At 45.3% G+C, this 17,507-nt stretch overlaps 2 protein-coding genes across 4 annotated transcripts; both read left to right on the forward strand.

The window, feature by feature from the left end:
* The first annotated feature begins 67 nt into the window (after window positions 1-67).
* Window positions 68-5,064, forward strand: LOC105997063 (putative uncharacterized protein ZNRD1-AS1). Its single transcript, XM_013031340.1, has 3 exons — window positions 68-151; window positions 3,383-3,458; window positions 4,299-5,064. Exons 1-3 carry the CDS (start codon window positions 144-146, stop codon window positions 5,052-5,054), a joined length of 840 nt encoding a protein of 279 aa, XP_012886794.1. The 5' UTR covers window positions 68-143; the 3' UTR covers window positions 5,055-5,064.
* A 5,337-nt stretch (window positions 5,065-10,401) lies between these two features.
* Window positions 10,402-17,342, forward strand: Zfp57 (ZFP57 zinc finger protein). 3 transcript variants are annotated; one of them, XM_013031338.1, is made up of 3 exons: window positions 10,402-10,450; window positions 14,231-14,421; window positions 16,183-17,342. In XM_013031338.1, exons 2-3 carry the CDS (start codon window positions 14,295-14,297, stop codon window positions 17,322-17,324), a joined length of 1,269 nt encoding a protein of 422 aa, XP_012886792.1. In that variant the 5' UTR covers window positions 10,402-10,450; window positions 14,231-14,294; the 3' UTR covers window positions 17,325-17,342. The 3 variants fall into 3 exon arrangements, with proteins under 3 accessions (XP_012886792.1, XP_012886790.1, XP_012886793.1); XM_013031336.1 differs by lacking the exon at window positions 10,402-10,450 and adding an exon at window positions 10,506-11,161; XM_013031339.1 differs by lacking the exon at window positions 10,402-10,450 and adding an exon at window positions 10,506-11,157.
* The last annotated feature ends 165 nt before the right edge of the window (window positions 17,343-17,507 follow it).

Raw genomic sequence — 17,507 nt, forward strand, 5'->3', positions numbered from 1 at the left:
TGTCGACACAGCCCGCGTCGGTGGGCTTGACGTCATAATTAGTGGCGCACTAGCTCCCCTGCGGGAACCGAACCGCTCCGGGGCGGAGGGCGCAACGCCGAGCTCCTCTCGGTACTGTGACGAGGAGGGAGAAAGAGACTAGGATGCACAGGTGGGCTGCTGCAGCAGGCTTTACCAACGAGCTCCCAATCCCGGGATATTTATTCATTTTTCTTTCTCATTCTACAGAGACTTCGTCGCGGGGGGAACATCTCCCCGAAAACTGTACTTAATGTACCGAGTACTGATTGCGTTGGTGAGAAGTCTATAACTTTTGCCGTTCTGGAGACTTTCCTCTCTCCCTTCCCTGTATTGCGGCTATGCAGTGGTTAAAGACAAAAGTCAAACATTTAAAGGGCTGTTATGCCTTGGGTCCTCCTGTCCTGGCCAATACCTCCTTGCAGAAGCCACCCACTTTCTTGTGTTTTGGGGGGTCCGTTCTGGGTACTTGAGATAGTTTATTAAGGGGCTGGAGTGGTGAGGGATAAGTGGGACTACTGGCATTCTCAGGTTGTGGAGGTGGTGTAACAGGAATAAATTAGATTGTTTTTCTCCTTTATGTGCCTGCCAGATGGGCGAGACTAGAGTGTTGTAATATTTGGGTCAGTTTGTTTTTCAGTACGGATCATTGGACACCCCCTTCCCTCATACCATGCCTTCCATTCATCCAACTCCAAATCATTGTTGTCATCCATTGGGCCGACAGTTGACATTTCCTAATCTTTTACAAAGCATGGGGATAATGCTATTCTCACTCATCCGAAACTTAAAATATAAGTAGAAATTTGTCCTGAAGGAACAGTATCTAGATAAGTTTCCTAGTTCCTTCTGGCCTTCCTACAACCACCCACCGAACTTGAGAGCTGCACCAAGCTCCTTTACATGCAACTTCTGGATTTATCATCACTGTTTTCTACTCAGAAAGGTACAAGCTTTGTTCTTTCCATCTTCTTTTCTCTGCTATAAACCTGAGACATGATAAAGGATTAAGACTCTCAGGTATCTTTTTGTCTTATAAAGGGAGATCAGTTGCTGAGATAGCAGAAAGTTTTTAATTTTTTTTGGTCATGGGGCTTGAACTCTGGGCTTGGGCGCTGCCCTTGCGCGCTCTCCAGCTTAAGGCAAGCGCTCTACCGCTTGAGCCACGGCGCCACTTCCAGGAAGCTTTTATTTTTATTCCTCTGTCTAGCTCCTTTCAGAGTAGAATTTGAAATTAGCTCCCCTCCACCCTTCTTTTTGGCAGTGCTAGGTAGCAAACATAGGATCTAATGCATGCTAAACAAGCACTTTACAATCAAGCCACATCCCTATGTCCCTATACCATTACCACTTTACCTTTATAGTTTGACAAACATATAGTTTGACAAACATTTAGTAAATATCCATCATCAATTGAATATTATCCTAATACAATAAAAGAACACAAACATTATAAGGCATGGCCTTTTCTCATTAGAAGCTTACTCTTCAATAAATACCAAGCATTTGTGCCAGGCTTTGAGCTGAGGCTGGGCGTGCACAGTTGAAATCTGACTCAAAGTGCCCAAATGAATAATTGGAACACAAAGTGTGTTGAGTATAAAATGATAGCACTTGAGCCAAGCCTGTAAAAAAGGAAAAAAAAATCCTATGAACTTTAGGGAAGATTGGCAAATGCTTGAACAAAAAGACACAATGTTATTGACTATAAGAAAGATGCTTAAATATGTGATAAGGATACTCAAGTAATTGTGAGAAGTTAAGATCACAGACTAATACTAAACACCAGATACTATACATAAAGAAATTAAAGTAAGGGCTGGGAAGGTGGCACAGTGGTTGAGTGCTTGCCTAGCATGCATGAAACCCTAGGTTCAATTCCTTAGTACCAAATACACAGAAAAACCCAGAAGTGTCACTGTGGCTCAAGTGGTAGAGTGCTAGCTTTGAGTCAAAGAAGCTCAGGGACAGTGCCCAGACCCTGAGTTCAAGCTCCAGGACTGGCAAAAAAAGGGGGGGCGGTCACATACAAATAAGAATGTGCGGGGCTGGGAAGGTGGCTCAGTGGTAGAGTGCTTGCCTTGCATGCCAGAGGCCCTGGGTTCGATTCTTCAGCACCACATAAGCAAAAAGAAAAAAGCTGGAAGTGGCACTGTGGCTCAAGTGGTAGAGCGCTATCCTTGAGCTGAAGAGCTGAGGGACAGCGCCCAGGCCCAAAATTCAGGCCTCATGACCGGACCCAAAAAAAAAAAAAAAACCAAATAAGAATGTGCCTAAGAAGTCCATGTGACTAAATATTAGATAGCAGACAGACAGCTCCTATTTGCTGAGAACGTACCATATGTCAAACATGGTGCCACTCTCTTGTTCTAGTTCTTTATTCTATAGATGAGGAAAGGGATGCAGAGGTGACGTTTCCTGAGTGACACACTAAGTATGGAATTAGGATTCACATGTAGCCTTGTCAGTCTCCAAACCTTTGCTTTTAACTGTAAGTGGCACATAAGTCACAAAGGGAGTTGCCAGGAATTCTTAGTGATTTAAATATGACCTCATAAACCTGTAAAAAGTTCATAGTCTAGACCATCAGCCTATGCTATAAATAAACCTGGAAGAACTCAAGTTTTCAACAGAGAATTGTCTCAAAATGGACTTAGAGTTAAGGATGGATGACAGCCTCAAGCATCCAGACAGAGGGATGGGCAAGCAAATATGAGCAAATTTTTCAAAATATTAAGGAACAGAGATGCTGTATGTATTGATAGAGGCACAGAAGGCGCGTCTTGAGAAACTGCAGAACAGACTGATAAAACAAAGGTCTAAAATTATCTCAGAAGACAAGAAAGACTTGGAGACTGAGCAACCATGCAGAAAAGAAGTTGGACTTACCAAGGAGCCTTTTTGTTTCCCTTGCCAATCACAAATACAAGATTTGGAATGGTTCACACTGAGTCCACAGGAGAAGTATGGTTTGAGTCCATATGGAAGATTCCCTGCTTACTAAAAGAGCATTCCTCACTGGGTGCTCGTGGCTCATGCTTGTAATCCTAGCTGCTCAGAAGGCTGAGATCTGAGGATCGTGGTTTGAAGCCAGCCCGGGCAAGAATGTCCATGGGACATTAACCATAAAAAGCCAGAATGGAGCTCAAGTGGTAGAGCACTAGCCTTGAGCACAAAAACTCAGGGACAGTGCCTAGGCCATGAATTCAAGCCTTAGGATCAGCATGGAAGTGGAATGGTTTCCGTTGGGGAAGTGGCCCTTGTTCTTGGCCAAAGCAATTTAGTTCTTTGACTCAGACAGTAATGAGTGGATGTGCTGGCATATCCCACATTCTAATTTATGTTGGCTTTTTTTATCTTCTAGATTGGCCTGGGCACATGTGTCTAAAGATCCTAGGATTGCTGCAGGTCAACAGTCCCCACTGGAGAAACAGATCTTGGTAAATTAGTTATCTTCATATCATATAGTATGGGCTCTCTACTCAGAGCCCAAGTGACACCTTCACTTTTTTTTTTTTGGTCCGGTCGTGGGCCTGAACTCTGGGCCTGGGCACTGTCCCTCGGCTCTTAAGCTCAAGGCTAGCGCTCTACCACTTGAGCCACAGTGCCACTTCCGGCTTTTTTCTTTTTGCTTATGTGGTGCTGGGGAATTGAACCCAGGGCCTCTGGCATGCAAGGCAAGCGCTCTACCACTGAGCCACCTTCCCAGCCCCACCTTTGCTTTTATATACTGCTAAATGTTTCCAAGCTATTTCCATGGTTAACAACAACGTATTATTTTGAAAATTCCCAAATATATGTATATATGTATATTTATATACATATACACACACACCTTTTGGTTGTGGCCATTCACATTTTCAGAGCTCCCAGGTTTGCCTGAGAGTAAAAGGAATAAAATTTAAATGATTACACAAAAGTAAATGCAAAGAGCATTTATCTTTTCTTGGTGTTAATAGAGAGAGTAGAGCTGGATGCTGGTGGCGTATGCCTGTAATCCTAGCTACTCAGGAGGCTGAGATCTGAGGATCGGGGTTCAAAGCCAGCTGGGGCAGGAATGTCTATGAGACTCTAATCTCCAATTCACCACCAGAAAATCAGAAGTGGTGCTGTGGCTCACTTGCCTTGAGCTGAAGTGCTCAGGGACAGTGCAGGTCCTGAGCTCAAGTCCCACAAGCAACAACAACAACAAAAAAAAAATAGGGAGAGTAGGTTCTTGTTTAAATGTGTTCAAGGAAGTAGATTACTGCCTCATGAAATTCTGAACCTCACTTTAACAGAATCTAGGTGGTGTGCATACAACAGCAGCAAGACAGTTGATAACTCAAAAATGCCAAGAGGAGCATGAAACACTTTGTAAGGAGCAAGCTGTTTCTCTTGACTACTGGCTTGCCAGAGCAGAATCTTACTATAATGAAAGAATGTTGGAAATGATGACAGCAGAGAAGGGCACGGAATTAAAGACAGAAGTGAAGAATAGAGGAACAAAAGAAAGAATAGAGGAACCAAAACAATACTGCTGGTTACCCAAGAGAGACAGGAAACAGATAGAAAGGCACATACATGGAACAGAACAGGCTAAAGAATTTAAGAACAAAATTTGTAGACAACCACAACCCCCCAGTGAAACAACATTACCCAAAATTGTGCCAGAAAAGCCTTGCGTCCCAAAATCGCAAAGAAGAAAACAAGTAAATGAGAGAGAACAGAGACAAATTAAAGATCATCAGGAGCGAATGACCCGAGGGAGAGAGATTATAGAGGAAAAACTCAAGGACCGAATCTTGAGAAAAAGTCAAGAACAGCTACCTACACCTGAGAAGTGCAAGAGAGTAAAGAAAGACATTAAAGAGTTTGAAAGAGTCATTGTATATCCACTTTACCAGCCGTCCAATAGAAGTTTGATTAAAGTGAATATTCTTATGGAAAAGTCTGAGAATAGAGAGGAAGTGAATATAGATTTAAAATCATGTGAAAGAAAATTCTTAGCTGTGCCACCCTTTATGAGAAGTCAAATAAGACAAATAAAAAATTAGTTAAGTTTCAGTGTTTTTGTGATGAAATCATATCTCTTAAATGAATTTATGTATTTATTTTACCACTTGTCACTTTTAAGGGTTCAGTGAACATTACCATTTGTATCACATGAGAAGTATAAGATAGTTCTGAATTTGAAAACTTGATCAGTAGATTTTGGTTGCTTTGTGTTCCAGTTGCTTATACATTTTGTGTTTGTTCCACTTAACTTTTTGTTTTGTTTTGTTATTTGTCATGGGGCTTGAACTCAGGGCTTGGGCACTGTCCCTGAGCATTTTTGCTCAAGGCTAGCATTCTGCCACAGCTCCACTTCTAGTTTGAGGTGGTTAATTGGAGATGTGTCTCAGGGACTTTCCCGCCCAGGCTGACTTTGAACCATAATCATCAGATCTCAGCCTCTGAATAGATAGGATCACAGGCATAAGTCTTGCTTACCTTTTTTGATGTTCATTTTTCTCATTTGTAAAGTGAGAATAATATCTCAGAGTTTATGAGTAAGCATGCATATGTGAATGGTGCCTCATGGTAACAAAACAGGAGATGGGCACATTTTATCTGGGACTTAGAATATCCCAGTGAGAGAAGAAAAGTCAAATACTACTACTTCTCTACTGTGCTCTTCTCCCTCCTCATAATAGTGATAGCTACAGTTCTGATGACTACAGTTCCAAGGAGAACAAGAGCAGCAGTAATTCCTGGGAAGGGAAGGAAAGATGAGGGACCCTGACCCTGCTGAGGATCTCTAGATGATGCCTATATTTCCTGACCACATACAAGCTTTGTGCCCAAACCCCTAACTTTCCCCATCTCAGGCTGAGGGGCTCAGGCAGCCCCTCATGTTGAACATGGCATGTATATCTGCTTTTCCCAAGAAGGTGGTACCACAGCTGCTCTCTGTAGGCCTGGTCTCCACAAACTTCATGCCCTGGGGCCTGGTCCTCTCCATCCCATTGCCAAGTCAGGGTGATCTCAGGGTAGAAATCCAGGACTCAATAACTCAGGGTGCCTTCTCCCCTTCAGGACTTGAGTGGAAGGTCACATGTGTCTGAGGGAGTTCTGAGAAGAGTCAGAAAATTCATAACCTCCTGTTACTTCCTATGGGCCACTTGAGAATAGATCATCTGACCATGCTGAGAATAAACAAAATAATTGCATTTCAGATTAAGAGTGTAGAACTTTCTTAATGAGAAGGGAAATTGTATGGCATTGTTATATGAGCTGTGATAAGTATATAATAAAATAAGATGATAATAGAGTCTGATATACAAAAATACATTTTTGCACTGGGTGCCAGTGGCTCATGCCTATAATCCTGGTTACTCAGGAGGCTGAGATCTGAGGATTGGGGTTTAAAGCCAGCTCAGCCAAGAAAGTCAGTAAGACTCTGATCTCAGGTTAATTACAGAAAAAGCTGGAAGTAGTGTGATGGCTCAATTGGTAGAGTGCCTTGAGCAAAGCCTTGAGCAAAATGAGCTCAGGGACAGTACCTAGGCCCCGGAGTTCAAGCCCCAGGACTGGCAAAAAAGTTATTTTTATTTATTATTTATTGCCAATTGTGGGACTTGTAGCATTTTTGCCGGTCATGGGGCTTGAACTCTGAGCCTAGGTGCTGCCCCTGAGCTCTTCATGAGCATGCTACCACTTGAGCCACAGTGCCCCTTCTGGTTTTCTGGTGGTTAATTGGAGATGAGTCTCATGGGCTTTACTCCCTGGGCTGGCTTTGAACCTTGATACTCAGATCTCAGCCTCTTGAGAAGCTAGGATTACAGGTGTGAGCCACTCCTGCCCTGCTAAAAAGGTAACTTGTAAATTAAAAAAAAAAATAGCCCTCAGGGATTGGAGATGTAGCTCAGTAGTAGAGCACTTGCACTTGCTTAGCGTGTATAGTGCTGTGGATTCAATCCCCAGCTACACATACCACAAATAGAATCTTCAGAAAAGAAATGGGTGGAAATAATTTTTTTTCAGTTTTCCAGAGTTATCAATAGGCTGGAGAAAGGGGTTGTTGGGAGAATAGATGGAATCTTCAAACTGAGAAGTACTCTTGGGACCTCTCCTGTCTTCTGCTTTTTGTGCAGTCCAGGGTACTCAGAAGCATCTTCATCTCTGCATGGGTTCCTAGTCTCCATGTTGGTCATCTCTACCCAGTTCAGATCACACAAAGCAGCTCAGTCCCCTCCCTGGATGCCGGGCCAATCCGAGAGGGCAGAGCAGCAGTGCCCTCCTGTGGCCACAGGGTTGAGGACAGGTGAAATTCTCTTTCACCTCAAATCTTTGCCTTTGCAAGGTCATGCCTGGCTTTCAGCAACTGGCTTAGACCACGTACCCAAAGTCCTGTTAGTTTGCAGTCTTGTTTACCAAATCCACATGGCATAATTTTCCTCTCCATTGAGGGATGGTGGACTCTGCCTCAAGGTAGAAAGAGATAGAAGTGGCGCTGTAGCTCAAGTGGTAGGCACTAGCCTTGACCTGAAGAGCTGAGGGACAGCGCCCAAGCCCAGAGTTCAAGACTCATGACCAACAACAACAACAACAACAAAAATTCTTTCCATTTTCAAGTTGCTAGAAGAACCTGAGAAGATTAGAGGGGCAGCAATCAGCTGTGAAGTTGCAGCACTAGTAGGTGTTGCCTGCTGCAAGGCTGTGTGTTGTAGAACTCAGAGGACTATTAGACAAATCAGTTCTAACCTGTACAACATGGGCACACATACACATACCTGCATCAATATCAGCAGGAAAACAAAAAAACCATAGTATGAAAAAGCAAAGAGTTGGAAGTGGCACTGTAGCTCAAGTGGTAGAGCGCTCGCCTTGAGCTGAAGAGCTGAGGGACAGTGCTCAGGCCCAGAGTTCAAGCCCCATGACTGACAAAAAAAGAAGAAGAAAAAGCAAAGAGGGGGCTGGGAAGGTGGCTCAGTGATAGAGCGCTTGCCTTGCATGCATGAGGCCCTGGGTTCGATTCCTCAGCACCACATAAGCAAAAAGAAAAAAAAAGGAAGCTGTGGCTCAAGTGGTAGAGTGCTCGCCTTGAGCTGAAGAGCTGAGGGACAGCACCCAGGCCCAGAGTTCAGGCCCCACAACAGGACCCCCTCTCCCCCCCCCAAAAAAAAAGAAAAGTGAAAAGAGGCAATTCTCTGAAAGAGATATACATAGTACAAATCATCAAGATCAGAGACTCAGGCAACTTGCTTCTTGTTATCCCAGAGCAGGTTTTCCCACAATAAAGAACTGTAATACCCTCAACCTGACTCACACCAGTTGGGGACAAGTGTGAGTATAGCACTGAGCACTGAGAGTTGTCTGAGATGGCATAGGGGTTAGTCAACACACATCTCACCAAATCCTAGCCCAGTCTCCACAGAGAGTTGGTTGGGTGACTCCAGGCTTTTGTGCAGAATGTGCATATTGAGTCTGCATCCAACACTGATGTAGAAGCTTACTGTGTCTTCCTCTAGTTTTCCCATGGGGTCTGAGACTTTGTTGATTTATCTTCAGTATTCATTTCTGTGTGTGTGTGTGTGTGTGTGTGTGTATGTGTGTACTGGGGTTTGAACTTAGGGCCTGGTTACTGTCCTTTTTTTGCTTAAGGCTAGTACTCTGCCACTCCATACACAACTCTACTTCTGGCTTTTTGGTGGTTAATTGGATCTAATGAGTCTCACAGATTTTCTTTCTAGGGCTGGCTTTCAATTTGATCCTTCTGAGTAGCTAAGGATTTATAAGTGTGAGTCACTGGTGCTCAGCTCATCATTGAGATTTTATCTTGCTCCAGTCAGGGTGGTGATCATTAAGGAAAACAAATAACAAATGGTGAGAATAGGAGGTTGACAGGGGACCCTGATACACAGGACCCGTATACTCTGTTGGTAGGAATATAATTACTGCATCCCCACCTCACCCAAATAAAAGAGTGCCAGGCTAGGATAGGCGGTGCTATCGGTAAAGTACGGTGTAGAGCCTAGCTGTCTGGTTTTGTAAATAAAGTGATTTAGAATCAAGGTAAGATTTGGGTGAGGCAAGGTCAGGCAGGTCAGCTGGGTGCTGGTGGCTCACACTTGTATGTAATCCTAGCACTCAGAAGGCTGAAATCTAACGATCAAAGTTTGAAGCCAGCTTGGGCAGGAAAGTCCTTGAGATGCTCATCTCCAACTAAACACCAGAAAACTAGAAGTGAGCTGTGGTTCAAGGTGGTAGAGTGCTAGTTTTGAGCACAAAAGCTCAGGGACTAGTGTCCCAGGCCCTGAGTTCAAGTTTTACAACTGAAAAAAAAAATAAAGTCAAATCCCATCTTTACTGAAAGACTGGTTTAGTTTCTTCATATATAATGGAACAAATGCCCTCATCTATAACCATGTTTCATGGGGATATGAAGATAATGGAAATCGCATCACTTTTCAACCAATGTCTGTGCCTCCTACCACCTTTCCCACCAAGTTTATTTACTGTAGAGGCTTTGGTTTCAAGTTCTGGTGCTGTGAGATCTGATGTCTGGCCAACGCTCAACAGCTTGAGACCTGTTTCCTCACTTGAAAAAAATCCTGAGGCTTGAACTCAGGGCCTGGAAATTGTCCCTGAGCAAAACTTTGCTCAAGGTTGGTGCTCTACCATTTGTGTCAGAGATCCACTTCTGGCTTGTTTGGTGGTTATTGGAGATGATAATAGTCTCATCGTCTTTCCTGAACTGGCTGGCTTTGAACCTCCATCCCCAGATCTCAGCCTCCTGAGCAGGATTACAGGTGCGAGCCATTGATGCCCAGTTTACAAAAGTGTTTTGGTTTGCAAAGTCAACCATATTAAGTGCTAGTTAAGTGAAAAGAAAATTTAAGTGTGATTTTAGTTGAGCTTATCAAGAGTGGGGGAAATCACTGCGAGGGTTGAGTTGGATTCTATAACTTGGCGAAACTTGACGCTGGTGAGGTACTCGCTGTTTCCCTGCCTCTTCTATCTCTGTTTTCTCCCCCTTGACTTGACTTTTCTAAGATGATATGTGCCTCTTAACCCCTCTGTAAAGTACTCTTTCGGGCTCACCAGCCGAGTCCCAAAAGCTTTAGTGACTCTGTTTTCTAAGCAAGTGTCACTTTTTACAAGAGTAAATTAGGTCTGGGAATATGGGGGCATCTTAGCGCAAGGGGAGGACCAGTGTTACATCAACTGGCAGGGGTGGAGAGATGGAGGGGCGTGGCAGTGCCCTCTAAGCGTTCGGCTTCTTAGGGTGCCCACTCTGGACCTAGTGGGGACCACCGCCCGAAGTGGGTCAGTTGGCGGGGTGGGTGGGAGGGTGGGAGGGAGCGGAAGCAGGCGGAGCTGGGGCGGTTCGCGCGCTCCGGGTTGAGCTGGGCGGAAGCTGCGGTCCCCAGGCCGAGCCCTGGGAGTCTGCGTACTCGGCGCCCAGAGGGTGAGTAACCCCGGCAGGAGTCGCGCCGACCTTCTAATGGCTGGTGCGGGGTTGGTACCCCTGGCACCGCTCGGCCGTGGAGGGGAGACTGCGCCTTACCCCCGGGCAGCCTCCAGCCCTGAGGCTCCCTGGAGGAAGCCTGAGTTCAGCCCGGGAAGAAAGGGCTCCGAGCACGTGTCGGGAGTCGGGGTCCCAGAAAGGAAGTCTCGGGACAGATGGGCACCGGGCGATTATGATTATGTGGTGTGTGTGTGCCGGCAGTGAGGCTTTGGCTCGCCTTTTTCTCTAAGGGGCTGGCGCGCTACCACTGGGGCTGCACCCCCACTTCCGGCCTTTTGCCGATGGTTAATAGGAGGCTAGAGCCTCTGGGACTTTCCTTCCCGGGCTGGCTTCGAATCCCGACGAGGGTAGCTAGGCATGAGCCACCGGCGCCCAGCTGAATGGGAGTGTTTTGGAGTACGTTGGCGGGCGCGGGGAGCGTTAACGCGCGCCTGCTGTGCGGGCCCTGGCGACCCAAATAGCCCTTTGCGCCTGCCCGGAGGAAGCCGCGACCTGCGGGCAAGGCGGGGACCCTGAAGGTTCGAGCGGAGAGCTCACGCGCACAGCCTCCCCGGCTGCTCGGGAGGACGAGTCTAGGAGAGCCTTTTTGCGTATCCGAGGGGCGAAGAACTCAGGTGGCTGCGTGGACAAAGCTCTCAAAGGCTTGTGTATGTATGTTGGAATTTCTGTCCTCCGATTTTTTTGTGGGAAAGAAACCAGGAGAAGAAAGGGAACGGGACTAAGAGGATTGAAAGATGGCGACACATTCCCTCGGCAGGTTTGCATTGTGAGAGGGTGGGGGCCAGGCCCGGGCAGATAAAAGCCCACTGTGAATATCCAGACTTCCACTTCAGAGCCCGGTTCAGCCCTGGGGTCTGAACAAGCAAATACCATCAAAGGTAATGGAGAGTCGGAGATGGCTGCCGCCGTCAGAGCTCCCACAGAAGTTAGAATCAGCACCAAGGATCCTTTCCTGACACTCATTCTCAGTAAGAGCCACGCAGGATGCAGTGGCTATCGCGGGTCTCCTCTGCTGTAGAAGCGGAAGACCAGGGTCTTACGGACACTAATTGAAGCTGGAAAGTGGGAGAATAATCCTAGATCTATTCTTTCATGGTCGTAAATAGGGAGGGAAGGAGAAGAGAAAACCAATTTCCTGTTTTAGGGAGGCAAAATGAATTGGGAATCCAATTTACTGTTCATCAGATACCTTTTTCATCAGATACCGTTACTCTTCTCGAAGAAGTGGGCAAGTTTTTATGTTTTTCTTTGCACCTGGAATTGGCTATCAGCAGGAAGAGGCAGGCTTCAGCCATGTTTGTGTGGGAGCAGAAACTTTTTTCAAGGTGAACAGGAAATTACAGTGAATCTGAATCACTAGGAGTTTTGAATAAGTTGAGTTCTGTTGGATTGTATTCTTTACAAGGACTAGATGTGCAGAAGATCCCTGGTTTATGATGGTTCAATTTATGATACTTCAAACTTTACAGTGGTAGAAAACCTTATGCATTCAGTTGAAATACTTTGAATTTTGATTTTGCTCCCAGTTTAGCAATGTGTAGTAAATAGAATATTCTTGATATTTGCCTGCTGTGTCAAGGCTACCAGCTGCAGCTTCTGAGTCAACCATGGGATTGGGAGGGGAAAGCTATCATATTCTTAATCAGATGCATTGTGATGGACTTCTTCCTTTGTGATGTTTTAAGTTATGGTGAGCTCATGAGGATGTTGTCCCATTGTAAATTTAGGAGTATTGAGTATTTAAAAATCCAGTTACTGGTAGCTCACATCTGTATTCCTAGCTACTCCGGAAGCTGAGATCCAAAGATCACACTTTGAAGCCAGGCAAGAAAGTCTGTGAGACTCTTTATCTCCAATTAACTACTAAAAGCTGAAAGTAGAACTGTGGCTTAAGTAATAGAGCACTAGCTAATCTTGAGGAAGAAAAAAAAAAGCTCAGGGACAGCACCCAGGCCCTAAATTCAATTTCCAAGATTAGTGTGCACATGTACACACACACATACACACACACAGTATCCAGGTCACAGGTATATACATGTACACACACACACACACACACACAGTATCCAGGTCACAGGTATATACTAGAGTCAGGCCCTGGGCTTGATCTGTGCAAGTACTGTGTGTATTCATCCTGAGAGGAATCTTAGAGAATGTGTTTATTCTTAACATTTTCCATGAAAGCATATCGAGGATGAGATTTGCTCAAGGTGGCTTGTGGAGATGCAGGCCAGATTCCCTAACTGCTTTTCAATGGTTCTGGATCTAAGGTGCGATCAATACTTCTCGTGTAGATCCAGAGTATCCTTGACTTTAAATGGCCTCAGAAGTTGTTACTCAGGGTAACTGATTTACAAGGTAACTTTCTCCTTGCTGATGTGTTGTCTCTCCCTGACCTCAGTTTCCTAGAGGTGGGCCACCAGCCAGTAGCTAGAAGCAGGCTGGGACAGGCAGACACCTAGCCCCAGCCTAGCATTACTGGACAGTAGTAGCTTAGCCCAGGAGAACCAGGTTCCTGAGCTTTACAGTTCAGACTTTGAGGGAACTAAAGATATTCTTACTTGTGAAAGCAAATTTGGACAGTAAAACAAACAAGGAAGAATTTCCCTTGAAGCGGACATACTTGTCACAGGAACCTATATTAATCCCCAGGTCCTAGCAGAACCTCTCCATCTGCCTGCTTATCATTAAATAGACATTCCTGGGAGCCAAACCAGAAGTGAATAAAGCCAGAGACACGATAGGAAAAAAGGTGCTGCTCCCTTGGTTTGGCAGGGTGTCAGCAGCCCTGCTGGAAGCCAAGAAGAAAGACTGCTGGTGGAAGATGTAGATAAAGGAAAGGAGAATAAGAAAGAGGAGCACTGGATCCTAGACTCCTGAAACTCTCATCTGTTCCCTGGCTGTTCCCTGACTCCCTGGGGTCTCAGAATGTTTCAAGCCTAGCAACAGAAAAAGGAGCACTAAGACTTTCTTCCCTACTATTTTCATTGACTATTTTCTGAAATTTTTGTTAGAGTAGCAACCATATTTCCCTCCCCCGCTTTTTTCTGTGCTGGTCTTGGGACTTGAACATTGGCCCGGACACTAGCCCTAAGCTTTTTTTGCTCAAGGCTAGCACTCTACCACTTGAGCCACAGTTCCTCTTGCAGCTTTTTCTTTTTCTTTTTAGTTTAATGGAGCTAAGAGTCACAGAGACGGGCACTGGTGGCTCATGCCTGTAATTCTAGCTACTCAGGAGGCTGAGATCCGAGGATCACAGTTCGAAGCCAACCTGGGCAAAAAAGTCAATGTGAGACTCTTACCTTCAATTAACCACTTAAAAACTGGGAGTAGCACTGTGGCTCAAGTGGTAGAGTACTAGCGTTGATCACAAAGAGCCTCTTTGTGAGGCTCCAGGACAGCGCTCAGGCCCTTGGTTCAAGCCCCACAACTGACCCCTCCACCCCCCTCCCAAAAAAAGCATCTCACAGACTTTCCTGCCCAAGCTGGCTTCAAACTGTGATCCACAGATCTCAGCCACTTGTTGATAGGCTATACTGGCATGAGCTACTGGTGCCCGGCTATTCTTTCCTTTCTATTTATAGTCATTGTTTCACTTTTTTCTGCCACATTTTCTTTCTTTGTCTTCATTCTTCCTTTCCTTTCTATAAGTCACAATTACTGATTTTGTGCCTGTCTCCATGTTTCTCTCTTCATTCCATGGTTTTATATTTCTCTTAGGTTTCAATTTTCTGAACCTTGAAACTACGTTTACAAACTCTCCTAGTCTGTCCTGCTCTTCCAAATGCAAGTGTCCTTGGAGGATGTGGCTGTGAATTTCACCCAGGAAGAGTGGGAATGTTTGGATACAGGTCAGAGGACCCTTTACGTGGATGTTATGACTGAAATCTTGAAGAACCTGGAGTCTGTGGGTAAGAGGCTGTGGTCCTTCAGGCAACCCCATTGAGCTAGGGCTACAGAAAATCTGGTTTTCCTAGGCAGGTAGAGAAGCTTACTGTTAGCCTCTCTGATGTGGTCGCTAAACTTAGATAGTAAAGGAAAAGAAATTAAACCTAGAATGAAACCAAGCTCTGGTGGCACATACCTATAATCCTAGTACTCAGGAGACAGATCTGAGGATGGCAGCTAGATAAGGCAGGAAAAAGTCTGTGAGATTCTTATCTCCAATTAACTACTCAAAAAGCTGAAAGTGGAAGTGTGGCTCAAGTGGTAGAACACTAGCCTTGAGCAAAATAATTCAGGGACAGCCCCCAGACCCTGAGTTCAATTCCAGGACTAAAAAGAAAAGAAGAAAAGAAAGGAAGAAAGCTGACGTGAAAACAAAGATAGTATTTATAACAATGAAAACCTTAAAATATACAAATTTGTGTATTCATACAACTAAGTCACTCTTGTGTGCCAGGCACTTTGCTAGGAGCTAGCCTTTTGAAAGTCATTTCCCTGCATGTAAGTGATCTAGATTAAGATTCTTGTTTTGGTTTTTTTTTTTAAATTTTGGGTCCGGTTGTGGGCTTGAACTCTGAGCCTGGGTGCTGCCCCTCAGCCCTTCAGCTCAAGGCTAGCGCTCTACCACTTGAGCCACATCACCACTTCCGGCTTGTTTTTTGCTTATGGGTGCTGAGGAATCGAACCCAGGGCCTCAAGTATGCAAGGCAAGCGCTTTACCACTGAGCCACCTTCCCAGCCCTAGATTAAGATTCTTAAAATGGGTACACAGGAGATAGCAGATGTGAAAGGGCCAAGTCTGGAACCAATACATCATATTGATAGTAAAATTAAGTTTAAAAAAATTCTTTCAAGAGAAAAGTGAAGCAGTGAGATGATAGGTTGGAAAAGGAGAGACATGTTTCTGGGACAGGAGTAAATGGGTTAGAGAGATGCCAAGACAGGTTAGCAGGGACACCCAAAACTACCAGCACTGATAGCTTTGAACTCTGATAATACTATACTTTTTCATACATGTATAGAACTATGATAAAGCTTGATTTATTCATGAGGCATAGTAAGAGATTAAACCCTAATAAAACAGGAAGTTTTATAAACAGGAAGTTAAATAAATGTAGTATTTCTCAAAGAATTTTTTTTAAGTGGGTGCCAGTGGCTTATGACTGTAATCCTAGCTACTCAGGATGCTGAGATCTGAGGATTGTGATTTGAAGCCAGCCTGGGCAAAAAAAGTCCCCCTGAGACTCTTATCTCCAATAAACCACTCACAAAAGCCAGAAGTGATGCTGTGGCTCAAGTAGTAGAGTGCTAGCCTTGAGCACAAAGAAGCCCAGGGACAGTGCACAGGCTCTGAGTTCAAGTCTCAGGACCTGGAAAAAAATAATTTTTTTGTCATTTAATATTTTTGGACTGTGGTTGACTGCTTAACTCAAACAATGAGAGGTGAACTCATAGGTGGGAGGATTCTTGTATACTGTGGAATGTTTGTGGGAGTGAACAATACTAAAAACGAGAAGATGGATTTCAAAGAATATGGTTTAGATATCTGATATTATTGGAAGATTGTGGTTAAAACTTTATTTGCTTATAATTCTGGCCTATGAGTACTAGGGTAGGGTGAATATGTTGGATTGGAAAGGGGTGGCAGAAAGGGCCAGCAGCTTGCACTAAAAGAAAGCTTGTGTTGTCATAGTGAATCCTGTGTTAATTTCTTCTTTGCACCACAGGATTCAAGGAGGGAAAGGAGAAAGAAGGAGAGGAGGAGGAAGAGGAAGAAGAGGAAGAGGAAGAGGAGCATCAAGAACCAGGTCAGGATCTGAGCAATGAGGGAACTAATGATAAGACAATATCCCTTGCTTCCAAGAAAGAAGGCCATATCCCATTCTCTGCCCTAGATCGGATTAAAGAGAAGAAGACCCGAGTGGGCAAATCCTCCAAAGTTGGACCACCTTTTTTGTGTCACAGCTGTGGCAGCTGTTTCAGCAAGCGCTCCCAATTCTATAGCCATCAGTGTACTCACAGCCACAAGCGGGTTAACAGCTGTAACCAGTGTCGAAAGTTGTTGGGGAACCCCCAGGCCCTCAACCACCATAGACGCCTGCATCATGCAGACAGGCCCTTCAGTTGTTCTCTCTGTGACAAGACCTACCGTGATGCTTCTGGTCTGAGCCGGCACCGCCGTGTTCATATGGGTTACCGGCCCCATTCGTGTCCTGTGTGTGGGAAGCGCTTCCGAGACCGGTCAGAGGTCAAACGCCATCAAAAGATACATCGAAACAAGGAGCCAGTGGCTGGAAACCAGAAGCCTGTTGTAAAGACTCCAGTTTCCACAGCTGGATTCCAGGCGCCTACAGTTAGGAGCCGACGGCGCATCCGGGGGCTTGTGGACGTGAACCAGACTTCTGGCACCAGAACCCGGGCATCCAGTGGTAGAGCCGTCTGCCTAGCTAGCAGATCCAACTCTCCTCCAGCGAAGTGCTCAGGAGGCAAGGTCTTCTCTTGCCCTCATTGTCGCTTGACTTTTAACATGGAAGCCGATCTCTCCAACCATCAGAAGGTCCACTTTCCAGAGCAGAAAACCTACTGCTGTCCTGTCTGTGACCTCTGCTTTGAGGTGAAGGAGGACCTTCTGGATCACTGGAACAGTTCTAAACTCAAGGACCTAGAACCTAGGCCACAAAACCTGGGTAGCCCTCCAAAATGCTGGGTGGTCCTGGGTTACTGGCTGGGCTTCCTTTCCAATCCCCCATGGTCAGGAAGGACTAAAAGCAAGCAGGGAATGGATCTTCTAGGATCTATGGCCCCAGAGGAGGGGAAGCCACGGAGAAAAAAAAAAGTGGGAAAAGGAAGGAAAGCAAAAGATAAGTGACGGTCTTGATATATAAATAAAAGGCCAGCTGGGTGCAGGTGGCTCACGCCTGTAATCCTAGCTACTCAGGAGGCTGAGATCTGAGGATCACGGTTCGAAGCCCGGGCAGAAAATTTCCCGTGAGACTCTTATCTCCAATTAAGCACTCAGTAACCAGAAGTGGAGCTGGCTCAAAGTGGCAGA

This window comes from Dipodomys ordii, unplaced genomic scaffold, assembly GCF_000151885.1.
Source record: "Dipodomys ordii isolate 6190 unplaced genomic scaffold, Dord_2.0 Scaffold138, whole genome shotgun sequence".
Taxonomy (NCBI): domain Eukaryota; kingdom Metazoa; phylum Chordata; class Mammalia; order Rodentia; family Heteromyidae; genus Dipodomys; species Dipodomys ordii.

Bases quoted from the DNA above. Each gene is read 5' to 3' on its own strand.
- LOC105997063 (XM_013031340.1), top strand. The intron at 3,459-4,298 runs GTAAATTAGTTA...TCACTTTAACAG, and splicing joins CACTGGAGAAACAGATCTTG to AATCTAGGTGGTGTGCATAC.
- Zfp57 (XM_013031338.1), top strand. From the start codon at position 14,295: ATGCAAGTGTCCTTGGAGGATGTGGCTGTGAATTTCACCCAGGAAGAG. The intron at 14,422-16,182 runs GTAAGAGGCTGT...TTTGCACCACAG, and splicing joins GAAGAACCTGGAGTCTGTGG to GATTCAAGGAGGGAAAGGAG.